General features: G+C 33.3%; 1 protein-coding gene across 3 annotated transcripts in view; it reads left to right on the forward strand.

The window, feature by feature from the left end:
* The window catches only part of LOC128242792 (ankyrin repeat domain-containing protein 12-like), a 73,688-nt gene that overhangs the window by 30,283 nt on the left and 25,035 nt on the right, over positions 1-18,370 (forward strand). For all 3 annotated transcript variants that reach the window (XM_052960121.1, XM_052960118.1, XM_052960119.1), the window contains exons 5-7: positions 1,327-1,515; positions 6,951-7,093; positions 13,545-13,764. In XM_052960121.1, coding sequence (XP_052816081.1) covers positions 1,327-1,515; positions 6,951-7,093; positions 13,545-13,764 — 552 coding nt within the window. The remainder of the gene's footprint in view (positions 1-1,326; positions 1,516-6,950; positions 7,094-13,544; positions 13,765-18,370) is intronic.

Here is an 18,370-nt window from a genome sequence, read left to right on the forward strand (position 1 = left end):
ATTACACCCAATAATTTACCATCTTGCTTCTGTAATGAACTTTATTGCCGAATTTGATATTATTCAGCACAAGACATAAAAACGACACTGAAAGACTTTTAAGACAATTTCCCAATATTGTATTCCTAGAAAATAAAATATCATTTGTTTTAATGTGTGGAACTTTTATGACTGGTGTTTGTTTTTAGGTTTATCTTCCGAAAATAAACCCAGTTTTGAAAATTAGCTCCTTGAATTAGCTTGAAAAGAGATCATCTTTATGACATACTATACTTCAGTGAATAAGAGACATGTCAAAATTAATTAAATAATAATATCTACAAATTTATATAGCTATAAATGAGGTTTTTCTTTTAATTTGTCAAGAATTATTAACCAAAGTTGTTTCGGGTTTTATTTTTATTATCAATTATATCATAGATTATGTCGAGAGCTATGACAACTGTTTGAATCGCACTCTTCATTGTAGCATGCTTTCATTATTGAAAAGATTGTTCGTAAGAAAGTTACAGTTTCCATATTTAGATGTCTACTTAAAGAAGACAGTCATGGAAAACCTAGATATGGACTCGTAACTTTTCATGTCTAGACTCTAGTCTATATAAAAAAAAAAAATAATCAAACAGTGTCTTTTTAATGCTCTTAGTGTGACAAAATGTACCTTTTCAAATTAAAACCAATCTTTATGGGTGAGAAAATGTGACGGTTTACAGTCCTTTTTGCTGATATTTTGCACCAGAATAGTGCTACAAAGATTGTATGAATCACAATATCATCTGTTTGAATCTAGAGGCACCTGGCAGTATCCGCGAAAAGGATGTCCAGCTTTCATAAAATATGTCCTAAATTTGAGTTCAACCATCCACACCTTTTTGTGACGTTTTCATATACGAAGTTATTACTGGTTTCTATTTAGCATGATTCTTATCAAAGAAAATAAAATGAATTTGGATCAAACAGGGAGTGTGAAACTTCCATTGTTTTTGAGTATGTTGTCTTAAAATCTACTACAGATTAAGTACACAGGCTCTTAAATACTTCACATCCAGGAGCTAAAAGTGACCCCAACCAAGGCACCGCCTTGTACTCCCCAAGTCCCCTTGTCCACCCAAGCACCCTGGACTCTTACGTAAAGTTTAGGCTTTTTGCATCCAACCAAATCTAACCCCTGATAAAACTAATCAATGTTTATGTTTAGTAAATCGTCAAAGTCATATGAATCATTGAAAAAGAGTGATTCGAATCAAAGAGATAGGTTTGTTCCCTCTCCTTTCACAACTAGAACAATTGGATGTTGGCAATTACCCTTGAGTTTTTCTCTTTCAGACTTGCCAGTCAAACCATCGTCACCTACGCCGATTCAGCAAGTGAAAAAATCGAGTCTGGACAAGAAAGTATTCAAGCGGAACGCTCGTGGGGAGATGCCTATTCACCTTGCAGCCATTAACGGAGACATCAAACTTATAAAAAAGCTCATAAAAGCAGGCGCAGACGTGAACGTCGCAGATTTTGCTGGTAAATTTCTTTGAGCGTCTTAAAAAGTTTTCTTTCCATATGTGAACAAAAAAGCAATCTTATTGTTGTGTTTATCTTTCACAGTGTCGTGAGAGAAGGATTTTAACCATTTTTCAAATCAATCTATCGCAAAGTGGGAATTTTAACAGTTCTTGACGATTGCAGTTCTAAGAATAAGAACTCAATTCAACGCTTAGGCTTATACTATAGTTGTTTGACATGACGTTTTTCCCCTTATCCTTTTATGTAATGTTGGCTAGATTCAGTTTACTTTTTCTCAAAATCAATGTGAAGCACTTAATGTAAAACATAACTGGGCAATTTAAAGAGGGATTTGTTCCATAAATCTAATTCAGAATGAAAAAATCCTCACAAAACGAAGAATAAGTTGCATAGAAATGAAATAAGATGTAAGTTCTATATAGATGTGACTCATTGTCTAAAAACCTTTCCATAAAGATACATTTTATTTCTCCAGTCATTTTTCTTGAAAAACTTGTCCCTTAGTGCAGAAACAGACCTCATTTTGCCCTGATTTTTTTCTCTGGCTTCTAAGTTGAATCTCTCTTTAAAAGTGATATCATTAAAAACAAAAATTCAGGGATTGCCTTACTGTGACATAAAAGAAGAAGTAGATTTTATAACGAAAAAATTGTTAATAATAATGGTGGGATGAAAAAATCAAATGTAGATTAATAGAACATGCAAAAATGTCACCTCTGTTGAATATGTCAAACAAATCCTAATCAGTGATTAGTAAATTACGTAGACATGTATTTGTTCCATATTGGAAAGAGCTTTCTTTGTTTTTGAATATACATTGTTCTTAACTCCAATAACAGAACAGTTAACTAGTAGGCAGAGCTTTACCATGCAATAAGTAGCGCTTGGATAAATTACAATGATAACCACTTATACATACGCAGCTTATTGAACGTTGTCATTGATAATATGGTACAAAACAGTTAGGTAAGTTCTTTAAAATAAAATGAAAAAAATAAGCTGTTATTCTTTATAACCTGCAATCACCTGCGATATAACCACATGCGGGTACGGGTTTCCTTCACTTTCGATACACGGTTTATGACACTCGCTTCTGTAGAACAGTATGCAGTTGAATATGAGAATTAAGGGTCAAACTCATGTTAGAATCTTGAATTTGTTGCTTGCCCGAACCACCATAATTCATGTCCTATAGACATTAATGTTTTCACAGCAGTATATACATGTATTCCCACAATAAGATCAACCCTCTTGACTGTAATTATACAAAGTGCACTTTGTGCTCGTCTGTAATTATAATAACTCTAGTAGTTGACGAAGCAAGCATTATTTATCTCACAGTATTTAAGTCTTAAAGATTCAATTCATTTTTTTTTGCACCTTGAAAGCTGTTCACTAGGGGTATTAGTTAATGGGTTAATGTATAGTAAGAAAATTTGACAGTATGAATTTTTGCAACTAGTTTGATGTGTTTTTTATAGAAGAAAATAAATTGTTGCACCTAGCTTATTATAGCGTGCTATGTTTTATGATGTAAATATACAAAGTTTAAGGTCACTAGCTATCACATACTGCATTTAAAAACCCTAATACAGGACAGCCAAGGTAATTTTAAGGCCTAAAATTTTACTAAGCTGTCTTTTTGTCCGATGTTTTTCATCTTTTGTTAAGTGCTATGACATGTGTCAAAAACATCTTCCTTAAATAAATTTTATATGGGTTTTAATTTAAGGTTTTTGTAAACAACGATATAAGTTTAAATCAATCGTGTCTTAGTTTTTAGGTTAGATTTTCACCACAAAAATTTGTCAAGTTGTAATAGTGTATTCGTGTATTATAATTAGTCATCATATTTCTTGTATTCATCGTGGTTTTAGCGATATACATTTCCTTTTTTTTAGCCAAATTTTTTTGTAATCTTGAACTGCAATACGATCGTGTTAACAGCCTCATAATATAGTGGGCTTGAAATAACCGAATATTTGGGCATGCTTGGTCGAAGGTGTTTAAAAATAGAACGGAAATGACTTGTCATGTCGTGTATGCTTTATTTAACGTTTATTCTGCATGATAAATGTCATTGTTAATAATAACATTTTATAGTGAAGTTTGTTTACAGATTAAAAATATGTAAACACAGATAAAATTTTAATGTTTTAACAAGTTATGAGTATGCTTTCTTAGCCAAAACTTCAAGGCATATTGCGAAACTTATAACATTAAAATTTAATGTGACATTGACAAGTTTGTATATAAAAAATTATGTTGTTTTTCTTCACTTATAAAATTAAACATTTGCGACAATTAAGTGGCCATGCTGTCTTGGATTTTGAATAAAAAAACCATTATGGTATAAATTACAATGTTACACAATTGTACAGTTTAGGTCAATAGTTTAAATATTTCAAATTATGTCCAATTTAAGTAAATAACAAGTCTCAAAGAGGATATTGAGGTCAGTTTGTTAAAATTAGTTTAAATTCTATATCAGACTGACCGATATTTTTTTTTTATTGGTTGAGATTAGCTCCTATATAGTTCGATCAGTTTAAGTTAACTTAAAGATATAAAGACTAGCCAAATATGATTGTCACCACAACTTGACCCTTGTATTAATGCAAACATTCATAATAATGACCAGGCCTAAAAAAAAAAATTGTTTGGTTAGGGTTACATCCTTAAAAAAAATGGGTAGGGTAGGTAGGCTTTTTATTTTTTTTTATTTATTTTTTTTATAAGGTTTTATATAAGAATATAATTTTCATCATTGGAGAATGGTGTTAAAGCTATCTTCTGTACAAGCATTTAAGGTTTAAACTTAATATTAAAAAGCAATTAAAAAAAAAACGAAATGTTTTTTTTTTTTTTTTTTTTTTTTTTTTAGTTTTTCATTTTTTTTTCAAACTGACTATAAAATCGGTAGGGTCGGCGCCTATTCCGTAGGTAGGGTCGGGTAACCCGAACCAAATGTATTTTTTTTTTAGGCCCCAGCTGTTTTATCATGACTCCTATGAGTTATTTCGTACTTCAGAAATATTTCACCAGTATCGTAGAATTTTTGTTGATACAGCCCCTTGATTAACATATGCGTCAAATATTTCTTAGAAAAATAAACAGGATAAACATGACATTTGCTTTTATAACCATCTAATTAAATCATATAAAATATCTTGTGGTTATTATTTTAATCAGATACTTGGAAATGGTTGTTTTGGCATAGGGCTGCTTGTCAACATAATTTAAGTCCAAAGACACGCAGTACGATCGAGTCATATTCGAAAACTGTATAGTTAATTTGCCTCTTTTTTTCATTCAATCCATTATTTGTCTGAAAATGTTTCCCCTTTTCTGAAATTTGAGTTCTTTTTATTCATTTTCTTAATATGGCACATCTTCTGTCGATCTTTAGAAAGTTATTGTTAGGAACAGTTGACATTACTGCTGGTACTCAAAGGTTTCCTTCGTGTTTAAACTGACTGGCAGAAAATAGTTTATAATTTCAAATTCGAGGTCTACACGAATCCACCAACAATATCATGCCATTATAAATGCTTAGTTCATTAATATGAATTATATTTTTATACCCCCGACAAACGAAGTTTGAAGGGGGTATATTGGAGTCACCCTGTGGTCGGTCGGTCCGTCGGTTTGTCGGTCAGTTGCAATTTACCTTGTCCGGAGCATAAGTAAAAACTACTGGATGGAATTGGATTAAACTTCATACAATGATAGAGCATGATGAGAGGAAGTGCAGTGTACAATAACCATAGCTCTATCCTTGCTTATTACTGAGTTATTGCCCTTTGTTACTTTTTTTTGTCCGGAGTATAACTTGAAAAGTACTGGATGGAATTCATTGGAACTTTATACAATGGTAAAGCACAAAGAGAGGAAGTGCATTGTTCAAGAACCATAACTCTACTTTAGCTAATTACTGAGTAATTGCTCTTTGTTTTGTTTTTTTGCTGTCAAACTTTTTTCCAGACATTAATTTATTAAAACTTCATACAATGGTAAAGCACAATGAGAGGAAGTGCAGTGCACAAGAACATAACTCTTTTTCAGCTAATTACAGAGTTACTGTCCTTTGTTACTTTTTTCTTGTCCGGAGCATAACTTGAGAACTGTTGGATGGAATTTAAAAAAAAATCATACAGTGATATATCATAATGAGAGGGAGTGCAGTGTACAGGAACCGCAATTCTATTTCAGCTAATTACAGAGTTACTGCCCTTTGTTACTTTTTCTTGTCCGGAGCATTACTTGAAAACTATAGGATGGAATTTAATAAAACTTCATACAGTGATAGATCATATTGAGAGGGAGTGCAGTGTACAGGAACCGCATTCTATTTCAGCTAATTACAGAGTTACTGCCCTTTGTTACTTTTTCTTGTCCGGAGCATAACTTGAAAACTATTGGATGGAATTTAATAAAACTTCATACAGTGATAGATCATAATGAGAGGAAGTGCAGTGTACAGGAACCGCAATTCTATTTCAGCCAATTACAGAGTAACTGTCCTTTGTTACTTTTTCTTGTCCAGAGCATAATTTGAAAACTATTGGATGGAATTTAATAAAACTTGATACAGTGATAGATCTTAATGAGAGGGAGTTCAGTGTACAGGAACTGCAATTCTATTATTGCCAATTACAGAGTTACTGACCTTTATTACTGTTTCTTGTCCGGAGCATAACTTGAAAACTATTGGATGGAATTTAATAAAACTTGATACAGTGATAGATCATAATGAGAGAAGGTGCAGTGTACAGGAACCGCAATTCTATTTCAGCCAATTACAGTGTTATTGCCCTTTGTTACTTTTTTCTTGTCCGGAGCATAACTTGAAAACTACCGGATGGAATGCAATAAAACTTTATACAATGGTACAGCACAATGAGAAGGAGTTCAGTGTATTCATGAATCGTTACACTATTTTAGCAAATTACAGAGTTATTGCCTTTTTCTGTGGTTTTTTTTTTTGTCAAACTTTTGTCCGGACAGTAACTTGAAAACTACTAAATGGAATTTCATAAAACTTCATACAATGATAAATCATAATGAGAGGCGGTGTTCGGGGGTATTAATCACATTCAGTGATAGCTCTAGTTTTTCGCTGGTTAAATCATTAATATGAATTATATATATATTTTTTTTTTTTTCGCTGGTAAGTTCATTTATATTAATTATATTTTTTCACTGGTTTTGTATGATACATCTCATGTGGGTCTAAGACTGGTAAAAAGCTCAAATTCTTCATTTCGTCCATCCAGATTCTATGACAGTTGAAGTTGGTATGTGCATTGTATAAAATTTTACAAAACCCCCCACATGTTTTGCTTAAGAATTGCTTAAAAACTTTTTTTTTCATTGGCTATTCCTATGGTTCATTTCTGTCAAATATTTTCAACTTTTTGTCTTCTTTTCAGGCTGGACGCCCTTACACGAAGCAAGTAATCGAGGCTGGTTCTCGGTTGCTAAGCAACTCTTGAAAGCGGGCGCCAATGTGAACGTCCAGGGGTTGGAAAATGACACCCCCCTCCATGACGCCGCTATTAATGGACACAAGAAGGTGAATTGAAGGGTTTGGAATAAATATGTGACTATTCAGTGAATTTGTTTATATATTGTTCTTTTAAAATTGTAGTTACGCAAGAAAAATCTTTGGAATTTGAAAGAAAAATCATTTAATCTGATTGAAAAATAAATAATCATCTTTATAAATAATCTTTGTAAGAACTACTGACTATTTCTAGCCATTCCATGATTTTTGTGTATTAAGCTTTTTAATGAAAACAAATTAATTATTTCGAGTCAATTTCCATTCGGGTGTACTGTTATTCCCCATAATTAAAAATAGACGACATTTAATTAATTTTGACCTTGGTCTTTTAAGCATTGACAGCTGTTAATCTTGCGTAAAAAAATTAATTCTTGATAAGATGAATACTCTTAATGACTACATAGATATAAATACAAAGGTTCATTTCATCTAATCTTTATGTAAATACAAAGTCATTCTGACAAAATGTAATAGGATATTGACAAATTGGTTGCCATGACATTGGATTGAACGTGAGTCAATACGAACAATGATGTGTGGTCTTGATAACGCCATTTAATGCCGTTTCCATAAATAGTCACATGTAGTCAAGTTTCATTCAGTATGACCTATATTTGGTCGATAGTAACCACGACATTTTTCTCCTATGAAGTGTTTATGGATTTTATTAATCCAGATACGAAAAACAATTCTATCTTTAAATATCTAGTATGGGTATAATTAGTGAATGTATCACAAATTATGTCTCCCCCTCTCTGGGGGAGACATATTGTTTTTGCCCTGTCCGTCAGTCCGGTAGTCCGGTAGTCCGATAGTCCGGTAGTCCGGTAGTCCGGTAGTCCGTCAGTCCGTCCGTACGTCACACTTCGTTTCCGATCGATAACTGGAAAACCGCATGACCTAGGATCACCAAACTTGGTAGGGAGGTTGGTCATGAGGTGTAGAAGATCCCTATTGTTTTTGGGGTCACTAGGTCAAAGGTCAAGGTCGCGGCGACCCCCAATGTAAAAAACATTTCCGCTCAATATCTTGACAATGGTTTGACCTAGGTTCACCAAACTTGGTAGGGAGGTTGGTCATGAGGTGTAGAAGATCACTATTGTTTTTGGGGTCACTAGGTCAAAGGTCAAGGTCGCGGCGACCCCCAATGTAAAAAACATTTCCGCTCAATATCTTGAGAATGGTTTGACCTAGGTTCACCAAACTTGGTAGGGAGGTTGGTCGTGAGGTGTAGAGGATCCCTATTGTTTTTGGGGTCACTAGGTCAAAGGTCAAGGTCGCGGCGACCCCCAATGTAAAAAACATTTCCGCTCAATATCTTGAGAATGGTTTGACCTAGGTTCACCAAACTTGGTAGGGAGGTTGGTCGTGAGGTGTAGAGGATCCCTATTGTTTTTGGGGTCACTAGGTCAAAGGTCAAGGTCGCGGCGACCCCCAATGTAAAAAACATTTCCGCTCAATATCTTGAGAATGGTTTGACCTAGGTTCACCAAACTTGGTAGGGAGGTTGGTCGTGAGGTGTAGAGGATCCCTATTGTTTTTGGGGTCACTAGGTCAAAGGTCAAGGTCGCGGCGACCCCCAATATAAAAAACATTTCTGCTCAAAATCTTGAGAACGGTTTGACCTAGGTTCACCAAACTTGGTAGGGAGGTTGGTCATGAGGTGTAGAAGATCCCTATTGTTTTTGGGGTCACTAGGTCAAAGGTCAAGGTCGCGGCGACCCCCAATGTAAAAAACATTTCCGCTCAATATCTTGAGAATGGTTTGACCTAGGTTCACCAAACTTGGTAGGGAGGTTGATCATGAGGTTTAGAAAACTCCTATGTTTTGGGGGGTCACAAGGTCAAAGGTCAACGTCGCTGTGACCTCTAATGTAAAAAAATATTTCCGTGCAATATCAGGAGAATGCTTTGATCTAGGTTCACCAAACTTTGAAGTGAGGTTGGTCATGATGTCTAGTTGATTTTGCAATCAGTTGGTCAAAGGTCAAGGTCACTGACATTGAGGTGAAGAACCGGTTTCTGCTCAATAACTCAAGAACGTTTACACCCAGGAACTTCATACTTGGTATGCCAGTTAGTCATGACTAGTTGATGGCCCCTATTGATTTTGGGATCCATCATTGATTATTTCTCACCTACGACCACACAATGGGGGAGACATGCGCTTTTTCGAAAAAGCAATCTCTAGTTAAGTCCATTTATTCTAAGGGAGCGACAAAGACCATTGGAAGAAGGTTGTTTAGTTTGGTAATGCATGAAATATAACCGACTTATATTATACAACATGTATGGTTGAAACTTGGGTAATTACGATCATTAAGTATTGGATCAAGGCCAAATTAATTAATCCGATCTAAACACCAATAACATTCATAGAGTGCATGTAATACTCTGATTGGCTTGTTTGAAGCTTCTTTACAATGTTACATGTAAAATATATGGCTCTTATTATTGAGTCATACATTATAAGAACCATTACATATTACAATACAATCTACATTTAAAGCCAGTGAAACTGCAGCTAGGCAGTCATTATTATTAGACTTAATCATTAAGAATTTCAACTTTAGGCCAGAGTTTTTTTATCTTTAGATTTACGGGAGATTTTTCAAAAAGTTGGGTAAGGAGGAGGAAATAAAAATAAAAATAAAATGCATAAAATGTCCCAAAGGAGAAATAAATAAAAATAAAACGGATTTTTCTCCGATTTTTTTTATTTTTTAAATCTTCTTATATCATGAAGACAAAACACACCTTACTTGTGTCAGCTATTTCATAGGCTGAAAAAAGAGTGATAGATCACCATAAAGTTTCAAAAGCATAATTAAAAGATCCTTTTAATGACTGAAAATATTGACCTCAACACTGTGAGTTCAAGCGCTTATTGAAATTAATTGTATATATTTGTTCAAATGCATCTATGCATATGAGGTGCATATATTATCAACCCATGGATTTTAACCAATGAAACATGTCAGTGTAATAAAGAAGTTTAAATGGCCAATTCTAACCTTTTGCCCACAATATATAAGCATATATAAATAAAATAAGCATATCCTTTCCATTGTGAAGTAATCAAACATTGAACACAGTTTCAGACACGGTATAATAAGGAGGTCAAATGTGTTTTTCTGTCTTTAACGAAATAGCACCGTGACAATTTACCGTGATGTGGTTTTTATATAGAAAATATAACCAAAAAAAAGATGAAGCTCTGATGGAAATTCCTCTTCACTTCAAAGTTTGACAGGGCTTACGGATACACAGACAGTCAAAATCTACATTTATGTACTTCACCAAAGAAAATTCGGGAGCATTAAGATAAATTTTACAAGTGTTATATGTTTCAAAAAAACAGGTCTAAGAACTGATTTTAGAATCAGTCCTGAAAAATATCCTTCTAATTCCAGCTATGCCCGTTGGCAATAAGCAACGGATAAGTTTGACTTCTTGCACTGACTGCCAGATATCTTATGTTCAGATTTTTTCTGTTTTATCGGAAACACACACTATGTTATTATTACATCATTTTCAGTATTCTATAACGATTTAAATTCTAAATCATTATTAAACTAATTAACAACTACGAATATCACGATACCTTGTGTTTTTCTCTTCAAATATGTGATCGTGAAGCAGTGTGTTCAATGCTCCCCAGAGTCAAATTCAGAAAAAAATATCCATTTTGACTATGATGAACACGATATCATTTTGCAGTTTGTGTTTGTCAGAAGCTATACATTTTTGCACTGTAATCCAATTCATCCTTGTTAATATACGACGTGCGCCAACGACTTTTAATAGACAATACAACCCACGAACTTCTGTCTCCTTATTTTGACCGGAAGTTTCGCAATCATTCCACGAAACGCGAACAACATACTGAATCTACCAAAAAATCACAATAAACACGCTCTAAGTTCACCACGGTTTGATTTAAATAATGAAACATAAACATCGGAACGTTTTTGTAGTAAAACATTTCTATATAGCTGCAGAAATTGTGAGAAATAAGGGATATGACAAAAAGTACTTTCACTTTTGACAGGACGTTGTTATGGTAACGAGTACCTGTTCTATTTCCCCGCGTTTTTCCGACTGGTTTACGTGGTTTGTGCAGTAAAAAGACCGATAATGAATGACAATTGGTACACCAGTTGGTTCTGAGATATGGGTTATAGAACACTAATTTTATTTTTTCTTAACATTGGAGCAACGTTCGTCGGAAAAAATAAAAATAAAACTACGAAAATGAATTTTATTTTTATTTGGGTTTTGCAATATTTAGGTACGGCGCTCCCGTAAATCTAAAGATATAAAAACTCTGGCCTTAGCGGGTGTTTAAAAGTCTGCCCTGACTGCCGCTCATCCGATACAAAATCCCTGCATCAGATTTCGCATTGACAATGTGTTAGCCAGTGAGGTTCTATTCTAAGTCAGTTTGATGAACTGAATCAAAATCTTAATGATAAAGAAGGGCTCGTCGGCTACGGTCACTCTGTCCATTCTTAAATATTGAGATTTTAATTCATGTCATCAAACTATTACATAATCGTTAAAACAGGGCTCTATTTTAAATAAGTTTTACTAGTTTCAAAAACAACATCATGGCATGAAATATCAACGCTGTAAAATATGTCTAGTATGGGTACATGAATTTCACCTAGGTTTAGATAGAGACATCTAATAACATACTCATGTTTTTTTTTATGTCTTGTTTCTTGTTCAAATTTCTCTGCAGACAATAATTAGAGGAAAATTTGATACCAATTTTCACCTCTTATAATCATGCAGTATAAAAGAACGTAAAAAACATTTTACATCGGATCGGGCCTTTTTGTTTCTTGGGTTAAAAGATCAGCTGGGGTTTAAGGTATATAAAAACAACAACGCAAGTACATATTACATCCCGATTTAGTCAAATCCGGCCTTTGGCTCGAATTTAGCCTTTCTGTTTTCTTCATTAAAAGATTAGATGGGGTTTAAGGTAAAAAAAAAAACAACGCAGATATATATTACATCCGGATTAGGTCGAATTGCGTCTTTTTGTTTCCTTCGTTAAAATATTAGATGGAATCGATGCAGACAATAGATGATGTGACACTAGGTAATAAAATTGACAGCAGAGTTTACGACCAAATATAATACGAAGTCACTAGTGCAGTTCCTCGATTTTTATACCCAGATAGGGAATGAGATATGTCTTGGATGTAGATATATTTAGACCGTGTAATCAATATGTATCCTACTGGGAATGATCTTGAGGAAGCGAGGTAAACATAGCCTTAGACAATTCTTTGAAATTTTATTGGTGTCTATTGATGAGGAACAAGTCGTCTGATGTTGTGTTTTATTGAACAAGACTTAGGAAATGTAATTTAACAATGAACTTTCGCTTGAATGTCGTAAATTGATCCAAGAAATCTTGTCTCGCCATTTCGAAATGCAAATGTCAAAAGACTTATTGGCTTGGATGCAGTAAGTTAGAATCTTGGCTTGGAAAAAGATAGATCCAAGTCGCCATACTGTGATGAATACGCATATAAATGATTGATTATGTAAATATCTGAACACAAAACGTCTTTTAATCAAGTTTTTTGCGCAGAAGATGAACTCACAGCTATTTTTACGCTCTGATGAAGCAGCATTTCAAGGTTTTGATGCATACTTTTGACATTATATATTTTTTCTTTTATATTAGATAATTTTCACAGACTTTTAACTCTTTGAAGCCCTGATATTTAAAATAAAAAATCTTCATTGATTGAGCAGCTGAAAACTTCAACATAGGCAGGGCACAGTCGAGACTTCATGTACAGTTTGTTTCATTCAGTGATATTAAAAGAAACTATGGTTCAAGGACATTTCAGAAAAGATTACAGATTTAATTGCTCTATATAAATAAGCTGAGTGCAAAACAGACGTAACTCATTTTATTTGATATGCAGTTATGAGCTTTTTGCGTTAAGTCTTCCCCATGTAATCTAACTGAGTGGTAAAGAAGTATTATTTTGCAATAGTTGCAGGGAACTTCAATGTTGATGTGAAATGATTTAGTGTAATGTCACGATACTGAGATAAAATTTAAGCGTTTTTTTCCCAAAACAGTGTGATTTTGTTTCTAAATGATATAAGCATTTACTTAAATTTTGCGAGCAAAGTTTCTTCTTTTTTTTTTGGTTGAAAGGGGAATACTTTTAGCGCTAAGCCACATTCAATATTATATAGGATTATTATTGAAGGAATACTTTCATTGAAAAGCAGTTACGCCAATCACAAAGTTACGCAGAGAAATGTACAATCTTAAGCCTTTTGATCTTGAAACAGGGCCATTTACTTTTGCAAAGATTTAGTTCCATCAAAGATTTCCTCTTGGTTGGGTGATGAATAGCCGTAACCACTCAGCCACATTCAATATAGTGTAAAAAGGTTTCATCTTTATTTTATTCTTTTCCAGTTGGTAGAACTGCTCCTAAAACATGGTGCAAATCCCGTCCAGCCAAACGCTAATGGAAAAACCCCGCTAGACGTCGCAGCATCAGCCGAGATGGTCCGCGTTCTTAAAAAGGAGACAATCTCATCAGCGAGCGATAGTTCGGGTATCGACGATGTTCGTTCACCGCGGTCGCCAGATAGCGTCAACTCATATCGGGATGACGAGAAATGTCTGGATGAAGGTAACAAACCTGATGAATGGAAAATATTTGACGTTTTGTTTCACTAATGTTTTTATGTGTATGTAAGGTACATCATTTGAGCTTCAATGTGATAGCCTTAACATTAATGTTGGTTTCATCATACTTTCACCTTGGCCATTACTCAAAAAAAGTTTGTGTCATAGTTGGTGTCATTATGCAAAAGCCTGAACCTTGGCAATAATTCCTTAACTGTTAAAGATAAGTCACTGTTAAAGATATTTTAATGAAACTTAGTATAAACTTTGCCAGAGAAAACATTTACTTCAAGGACCATGCCCCTGTCTTGCAACTTGGTACACATGCTCAAAATGAGTATGTTCATATGTACCAAGGTGCATAACTCTAGTGGAGTTATGTCCCTTGATTGATCGAGAAAAGCAGACATTTTGAATGACCTTAAAAAGATGACTTTTGTTGACAAATAAATTTCATTTTTATAAATGTTCACCGGGACTATTATCCTAATAATTTCCTATTCGTATAACGTACATGATTAAGTGAACAATGTAGATTTCATGGGATTGTTTGTTTTTTAAGTGGGTGTTTTCACTTGGTGCACAATTAATTAAGCAAACAGCATCTCTTATCAACTAAGTAATGTGAAATAGATGTAATAAGATCCGAAATTATGTGCATAGTTATAAAAGAACTTCAAAATACATTAATGTTAAAAACTGGGAGCAATGCTCTCAGATAACTATCCTGAAAAATAGTTTTGAAAGTCACCTTGAAAAGAATAAAAGAACACCTCATTGAATAAATAATGCATAATGCTTGAACAAGAATCTGTTCTTAAATCATGACAACTTATGAATGATTGTATAAGAGGTTTTGGAAAAAGGTATTAAATATCAATATAACAATTATTATCATGGGATATTAGACTGCTCACGCTATTGGCATATGTTACGCTCGTTAACTTATTTCTTAATTGAAGAAGAAATAAAAACTCATGTTCATATTATCTAAAATATACCTTTTAAGTCTGCTTGCGAAAGGCGATTCAATTTGTCAATCGGAGGCCAATTAAATTGTTTTAAACATTGAACCAACAATGTTCAGACATGAATTTATATTTTTCATTATCTGATATATGTGGGTAAATTGCAATATTTATTGATACATTATACCTTAGATCCATACTTAGGCCTTAGACATACCTACATTCTATGATACCAGCGTGCCATCTTGCTATTTTGCAGATATTGCTGAAAACCTTTTTAGCTTGACTTTTCAAAGAATAAGGAATTTCTACTTAGGTAGGCGTTGAAGGCTTCATCCCGTTAATGTTTAAGGATGAGTTGTGGTTTTTACTCATATCTTATCCCGTTCATTTTTTAGCACATTAGCAGTATATTAAAAATCATTGATTCAATTCATTTTATACTTCACACAATTAAAGTACGAAAACGCTATATGGTTCTATATTTAAATCATGGCCCAAAGTTTAGTTAAAGCTTGTTGATATGTTGGAGCTTTTTGAGCATATCTCCATAACTGTTCATTCAATTTACTTGGTACATAACACAAGTGGTCAGGGCCTTCAGACAATTAAGTTTGACAACTCTAAATGGTCCAAGATACAAAGTTTAGCCCTTAATTGGCTTAAAAAGTCTGCTTACAATTTCGTAACCTTGGCACTTCAAACCATAAAAACCCTTCATTCAATTGACTTGCATGAAACTTAGAACAAATGTTCAAGTCCATCAGAAAATTAAGTAAGACAACTCTATATGGTCCTAAAGACAATATAGGGCCCCTGATTGACCTAGAAAGATGGGCTGAAGTTTTTGAGCAGAATTTGACTTTTCAACATAACTCAACAAAAATATCGAAACCAACAAATTCTTCTCCTTGAGTGTTCAAGGTCGCAATTAAGACTATTAATACTTAAGTTAAGGGTGGTCCTCAATAAAAGCCCTTGTTTTGACATGCAAGCATTTCATCAATAATGCATGCTATTCAGTTATATATCTATATATATCTCATTATAAGTAAAAGCGGTGTATAGTGGAGCTTGTTCTTTTACGAAAGCTCTTGTTTGCTTAATATCTTGTGTATATCGCTTTGTAGCCATTGACGTACTGAATGACATTTAATAAAGTGCAGAGTGTTAATATATATTCAAAGGTGACAACATTCTTGCCGTTTATATTGCTTTGTAGCAATTTTAAGCATTATCAGAGAAATGTTTAGACATACTTAATGACATTTAATAAAGTGCAGTGTGTTAAAATATTCAATGTACATTTGAATGTTCCTGCTGTTTCTCTTTTTCCTTATAAAATGTCATGTCGACACTTTGCGCCAGCTGTGATGATGTTATTATATGATAAAACTGTAGATATTTTGCAAAGGTTTTATTATTCACCGCTGGATCAATTTTGTTAAAATCTGGGATTTTCAGAAAATTGCAAATCGTAACTGATAATTGAAAAAATAGCAGATATACATGGCTTGACTTTGTTTCAATATAATATATTGTTTTAAAGCTGATCTTGAGGAGATTGCAGGGGCATTTCCAGGATTTGATGTTAGAGGGGGAATAACTCTTTGACTTTCGCCCCTCCTTCTGAACCAAAATTTATTTGGTTTAAAGTGCTGGCTGAGGGGTTTGGGGATACTCCCCTCTGTGCTACAGTTTTTAATTGGGGAAAACAACTTTATATTGTTGTAAAGGTTACCAAGAAAAACACACCCTGTATAGAATGGAAGAAATGTTTTATTATCATGGGGTTAGAAATACTTTAATTGATAACAAATTGTCAAAGAAGGAAAATCCAAATGAGAACAATTTAAGTGCTTTACAGTAACATGAAACCTTATATATAATGATTATGTTGCAAATTGTTCATTGATAAACAATATTGATATTGATATTGATATTGATAATACCTAACATGCACAACTGCATCTATTGTTACAGTCATTATGAAATCACATTTGTTGATGACAATGCAAAAAATTAACGTGTACTCTGAAGCATTAATCATAAAAATATATACATCATATTCCTGAACATTTGTTAATATGATCTCGAAATAGCTCAATTTACTATTAATTTATTAAAAGGCTTTCAATTTCTTTCCCTGAGTACATCAGAGCATTAATTTAATGATTATGTAGTATTCAAATATATGCAGTTAATCATTCAATTAGAATTCCTTGAATTACTAAACACTAAGATAAAATTGTGCGTTGAATGCGAGGAAGTACCAAAACCTGTCTTTCAATGTCATGGCAGCCTTCTGTCAATATAAAAGGCTTACAATTTTTGATTGACTTTTTTTTTTATAATGTTAGTGCATAATATCATGTTTAACTGATTTTACTTAAATGATCAATGATAAATGATAATTAATTTTAATTTCTAGCCACAAAAAGCTCCAAAATTTATCAAATCATATACTTTTTTTAGTTTTGATCATTAAAGTAAAATGAGTTAAATTTATCTAAATTAAATTCGTATTATTTTTTTTGCATCAGCCTATCCTTAATGCCAAGAATTCTGTTCATATCAAATTCCAGTGGCTTTGTCATCTGCTAAGTCTACTTAGAGTGTCGAATTAGTCATATATCTTCCTGCTTAACACAAGTGCTCCTGTATATTAAATTCTCGACTAAAAAAACACAGCTGAAAGTCAGAAACGTTGGAAGGTTTTTAGTGGATGTGAATGAAGTCATTGTACGGTTAAAAAGAATTTGTGTTATGAGGATAGCGTTGAAGGCATTGCTGTTGTGAAAGCCATTGACTTTATTGTCATAAAAAAGCCTTGACTCAAAAACTGTTCAAGGTAATCACATGAGACTTAATAAACAAGTCACGTAGCCTGTTGTAACTGAATACGGAAATAACAGGCGTTACAAGAGTCTGAAGTGCATGGGCTTAATTAGCCCTCGTTATATTACCAGTGACAATATGCACATGTAAAGAAGCTAGGGTCGGTATTCATAAAACACCTTAAGTCATTTCCTAACTTAAATCATTTCCCAATTTTAAATTTCCTAACTTAAGTCATTTCCCTACATAAAGTTTCCTAACTTAAATCATCATTTCCCTATGTTAAGTTTCCTAACTTAAGTCATTTCCCTACATTAAGTTTCCTGACTTAAATCATTTCCCTACATTAAGTTTCCTAACTTAAATCATTTCCCTAGGTTAAGTTTCCTAACTTAAGTCATTTCCCTACATTAAGATTCCTAACTTAAATCATCATTTCCCTATGTTAAGTTTCCTAACTTAAATCATCATTTCCCTATGTTAAGTTTCCTAACTTAAGTCATTTCCCTACATTAAGATTCCTAACTTAAATCATCATTTCCCTATGTTAAGTTTCCTAACTTAAATCATCATTTCCCTATGTTTAGTTTCCTAACTTAAGTCATCATTTCCCTATGTTTAGTTTCCTAACTTAAGTCATTTCCCTTCTTAAAGTATCTCACTGATTAATTGATAGAAAAAAAACTTAATACTATCTGATATGCTAATAATTTGTTATTGGTGTTTTTGAATAAACATACTTTTTAACCTAAAATCTCTGATACATTTCTTTTATTTGACTATAAGAATTTAAGAATTCAACTG

This window comes from Mya arenaria, chromosome 8 (assembly GCF_026914265.1).
Source record: "Mya arenaria isolate MELC-2E11 chromosome 8, ASM2691426v1".
Lineage (NCBI taxonomy): Eukaryota > Metazoa > Mollusca > Bivalvia > Myida > Myidae > Mya > Mya arenaria.